We start from the raw sequence: 4,661 nt of genomic DNA, 5'->3' as shown, positions 1-4,661 counted from the left end.
CAATTATGTTGGAGCTTAGACTAAATTCCAACAATATACAGTAATAATCATTGTCATAGAAATTAACATTTTTATATTATTCTCACTTGCATAATCATTGTCATAGAAATTAACATTTTTATATTATTCTCACTTGCTTCAAATTTTTATTCTATTGACTATTTGTTTTGAATTTTTGCATATTTACATTAATTTTAGTTATACATTATTAGTTTGAAATACAATTTATTGAAATGAAAATATAAGTACAAAAAATAGGATGAATAATTACGTGTATAGAAATGTAAAGATTGAAAATTAGATTTATGATAATTATGATCGATTGAATAGTAAACGACTAAGGTCTAAGAGTAAAATATTTGAGATATGAAGTCGCGAACTGGAAAATAGAAATGGAAGATCAAATTATCTACAAGAGACTACAGTTTACATTGTTTAAACCATTGGTGTTGGACATTTTGATTATGCAATTAGATCCATTCGAGTTGCCGGGCCCACTAATTCGCATAATTGATTTACATATAAAAAAGAACTGGTGCATTAGTATTTACGTAAAATTGATGAATTGCAACAATATATGAAGAAGTAAAACAGATAGCTCGAAATAATGATATGGAACCGCATTTCCACTGAATAAAGTAAAAAATAATAATTAATAATTAGCAACAATAATCATCCTCTTCCGGCATTATCCCAATCACTCCCTCTATTTCATGATCATGGAGTGTGCTATTACTCACCTATGCATCATCGATGTTGCAAACCCCACCACTATTTTTCTTTTCTCAAAAAAAGCTCAATGTTGCTTCCTTTCGATCGTACATCAAATTAGTGTTTTTTAGTTTTTAATTTATTTTATTGGTTTTCTTCTTTCATCACTTAAACTTTATTTTTCTCATCTAAGTTTATTGATCTTTTGTTTTGGTTAGGTTTATCATGTGTTGTAGTAAAGTAGCATACAAAAGCTATTGCCATAATACATCTATAAAACACATGCTTACCTCCATTTCAAAATTCATTAAATTCAAAATGCATAAATTACTAGGTTTTCTCCTTCTGTATCTCTCCGTCTCCACTCTAGCTTCAGATCCAGACCCTGTCATGGATTTCTGCATTCCATCATCCACGAGCGCCTGCGAAAACCCGACGCTGGCAACGCCGGATGACTTCGTGTTTACCGGCATAAGATTAGCCGGCAATTTCTCGGACACTGGGCTATCATCGTCTCCAGTAAACCACGCCGTGTTCCCGGGGCTGAACACGCTGGGAATGTCGGCGGTGCGTGCAGATCTGAAGCCCGGCGGGATCAACCCACCACATTTCCACCCTAGGGCGACGGAGATGGTGTACGTGCTACACGGGAAGGTGTACGCAGGGTTCGTGGACTCCACGAACCGCGTGTTCGCCAAGGTCATCAAGCGGGGAGACGTGATGGTGTTCCCGAGAGGACTGGTTCATTTCCAGATGAACGTCGGGAAAAGGCAGGCGACTGTATTCGGATGCTTCAACAGCCAGAATCCGGGGACGCAGAAGATTCCCAATGTTCTGTTTGGTTCGGGAATCAGCGATGTGCTTCTGGAGAAGGCGTTTGGGTTGAGCATTAAGCAGATTATAAAGATGAGGAGGAGATTCTTGCCTAAACCTCATCACTAGGGCTACCAATCATGCATCGATTTTCAATCTGTAACCATCCATTCAAATGCAATTCTTCTATTTGCTGTACAATTCATTAACACTCAACACGCACCGGATTCTGCTGAGCTAGATTCATACTTCAATGTTGCACAAGATTCAGAAAAAAGCATCATCCTTCTTTTAACACAAATTTTTATCCTATCCAGACAAAATACAACATGCAATTCAGATAGCAGTGGAAGCTCTAAACCCAATAATTAACGAAGGAAGCTCTAAACTCAATAATTAACAAAGCTGAGATACATAAACGGGTCACAGAAACCTTTCGTTTTTAACCAATCAGTGCTTGTACGATGGTGTCTGCCATCCCATCAGCATATGGAAACATATGTCCAGTACCTGATAACTCGTGGTATTGGATCCATGGAAGCCGGCTGGCAATGTGACGCTGCAGGGTAACAGGAACGAGATAATCATCATCCCCCTGCCATAAGTGAACCGAACCTCCACTTTCCGAGAATGGATTTTTCAGATCCATTGGGTCAAAGTCCCAACTCCCGAAACCAATCATTAAATCACGATGAAGAGACTCAAACTCGCCTTGTTGTCTTGGTGTTGCCTGGATCATGTCAGGGAAGCAAAAGCATCAGATACTTTTCTTTCTAATTTCAAAAAATGAAAGATGTTAAGAGAGTGCAACAAGGTTAATTATGAAAAAAACATTAATACCTGAGAATCAACAAGTACACTGAAGAAGAAATAAAATATTTTGCCATACCAACAATGTAGAATGACATAAGACGACACATTACACTATACATGTAATCAAGCTTCTGCATTTATATGCCCTTTAAGAAGGAATGAAGGATATGTAATTCGAGGGACATCTATTTTACTTGGCAATTTGCTGTTGAAGAGAATGCTGCATTACTGTATCTTATTTTCATGACAAATTAACCAATCCTAGATCAGACAGTATGTAATAAAAAACTGTCAAACATAAGGTGCTATTGAAAAATATCAATATTCTAATCTTTCATTGAGTTTTCTTTAAGAGCACCAATTCTGGTTTGCCATTTACCGCCACGGCCGTAATGACTCGAACCACCACTTAATGGTTGGAGGGGAATCATCTTACCGACTAAATTACGCTTCATCTTTTATTTAGTTATATGTGCCTCATTTCTTATTTATATCTTTTATAAACTTGTGCATCAAGCATTTTAATCAGGTTATTCAACTAATACTGATAGATATAGCTACACTGCCTACATAGTGACTTCTGAGAAAATTACAAACACGAACCAGTAGAGAGGTATCATTTCCCAGATGTAGCAAGGTCATTTGAACCACTTCAATCTTTTTAATCAGTATTTAGTCACTTTACTCCTACTGTAAAGATCAGTGTTTCAAAACGAGGGAATTGTAGGGGAGGAGAAAACTTGATACAAACATCAATTATCAATACTCGTTCTGCATCAGCTTAGCTCTATGAGAACATGAAATTTCTTCATAAGATAGATTATTTGCAGCTACGAAAGGGTTGATGTCTCTCTCTGGAGCTCAGACTGAGAGTGTATGATTTCTTTGATAATTTTTCTGTTTATAAAATTTTCATTAATTCAGCCAGCCATAGTGAAAGTTTGATAGGCTTTAGTGACAGGGGAAAAAACTAATAACACCGATGGAATAGCCATACTTTTCCTTTTACTCTTAATCTCTTACTAACCAATAACCAAACAATTCATATGTAAGTTTTGCTATTCAAATTTAAAAGAAAGTAAAACATGTTACCCGATACTCCTTGGTCAAAGAAATAATCTTTGGAAGCAGTTCTTTGTCTGGATTAGTAAAAATTTCTGGGCGTTTAGCAATAACACTTGAACCAGGGAATAATTTCTGAGTGTTCCACCAGTAGGTAAGCCATGGCAAGTAGTGAGCAACACGAAGAGCCCACTGGTCTTGTCTGAACTGCATGTCATATGCTTGTTGAGACAAGTTTGAAGGGAAACCAGGCCACCAATAATTCACAACTGGTGTTAATAGAGCAGCTCCAGCTAATCTGCTCAGTTAAAAAATAAAAATATGTTGGTACAATCAGAGAAGGTATAGATGTAATGGAAAGCCCTTGTTATCATTATCTACAAAGTAGCACAAATGAATTTCACCTATGAGGTATATACTTGAGGCAGCTCCAAACAACCTGCCCACCCATGGAAAATCCAATAATATAAGAATTTGGGTCCTAGCCCCAACTGATCAGCAAGCTCCTCGATATCAAACGCTAAGCTCTTAACAGTCCGGGTAGGGTGAGGACTACTCTCTCCATAACCAGGCCTATCAAACGAAACAATGTATATGCCTCTACTTTCAACAATGTCCTGCAATTGAGTTCATAAATAAATCAGATGTAAATATTGATCAACGGAAATTCTTCAAGTAACGTGAAAGGAAGCGTCCTTACAGGGGAGAGGTTAGCCGTCATTGCAGAAACATGATGCCTGCAATTATCAAATCCATGGATAAACACTATTTTGTGCTTTGCTACATCCTTCGGCACACCAGACTCTTTGTAAGCCAAGTACCTCCCGTCCTTGAGCTGTATTCTAGATGCTGTAACGGGAGGCCCGTCTTGCAAGCCACTCGTCTTTGGTGGAGGAGGCCTTACTGCTTGATAAGCCCAAGCTAGGAAACCCACCAAGCCAACTAACAGTAGTTTGATGAGGATCCCTGAATCATTTACCATAAGAACTTTCATCAAATATAACAACAGAGCCACAAATAATCCGGAACTCATTATTCTAGACTAAAACAATAGAAATGAGAGCGTGCAAATTGAGGAAACGAGATGATTGCCTGAAATTTGAGAAGAAGCTTTGGTGTTGGATTTTCGAGTGTGAGCCCTGGCAGAGGCGGCAGATATTTTTCTGGTAGCTCCGACCGCCATGATTTGGTTGGGCGGAGCTGGAATTAAGCGGAGATTTGCAGTCAGCTCTGCTGGAAAGAAACTACACTAATACTGTATA

At 38.1% G+C, this 4,661-nt stretch overlaps 2 protein-coding genes across 2 annotated transcripts; one reads left to right on the top strand and one right to left on the bottom strand.

Annotated features, from left to right (window-relative positions):
• Positions 1-975: 975 nt before the first annotated feature.
• LOC125185235 (germin-like protein subfamily 3 member 2) lies at positions 976-1,725 on the top strand. Its single transcript, XM_048081737.1, has one exon. The coding sequence runs from the start codon at positions 994-996 to the stop codon at positions 1,651-1,653; it is 660 nt and encodes a 219-aa protein (XP_047937694.1). The 5' UTR covers positions 976-993; the 3' UTR covers positions 1,654-1,725.
• A 65-nt stretch (positions 1,726-1,790) lies between these two features.
• Positions 1,791-4,661, bottom strand: LOC125185234. Its single transcript, XM_048081735.1, is given in 6 exon segments — positions 1,791-2,254; positions 3,430-3,697; positions 3,804-3,868; positions 3,870-4,016; positions 4,100-4,365; positions 4,492-4,661. Coding segments are annotated over 6 exon segments (1,125 nt in total). The 5' UTR covers positions 4,583-4,661; the 3' UTR covers positions 1,791-1,966.

The sequence above is a fragment of the Salvia hispanica genome, chromosome 4 (genome assembly GCF_023119035.1).
Source record: "Salvia hispanica cultivar TCC Black 2014 chromosome 4, UniMelb_Shisp_WGS_1.0, whole genome shotgun sequence".
NCBI lineage: Eukaryota > Viridiplantae > Streptophyta > Magnoliopsida > Lamiales > Lamiaceae > Salvia > Salvia hispanica.
Note: the sequence above shows the minus strand (reverse complement) of the source record. Positions and strands in the feature narration are given on the sequence as shown.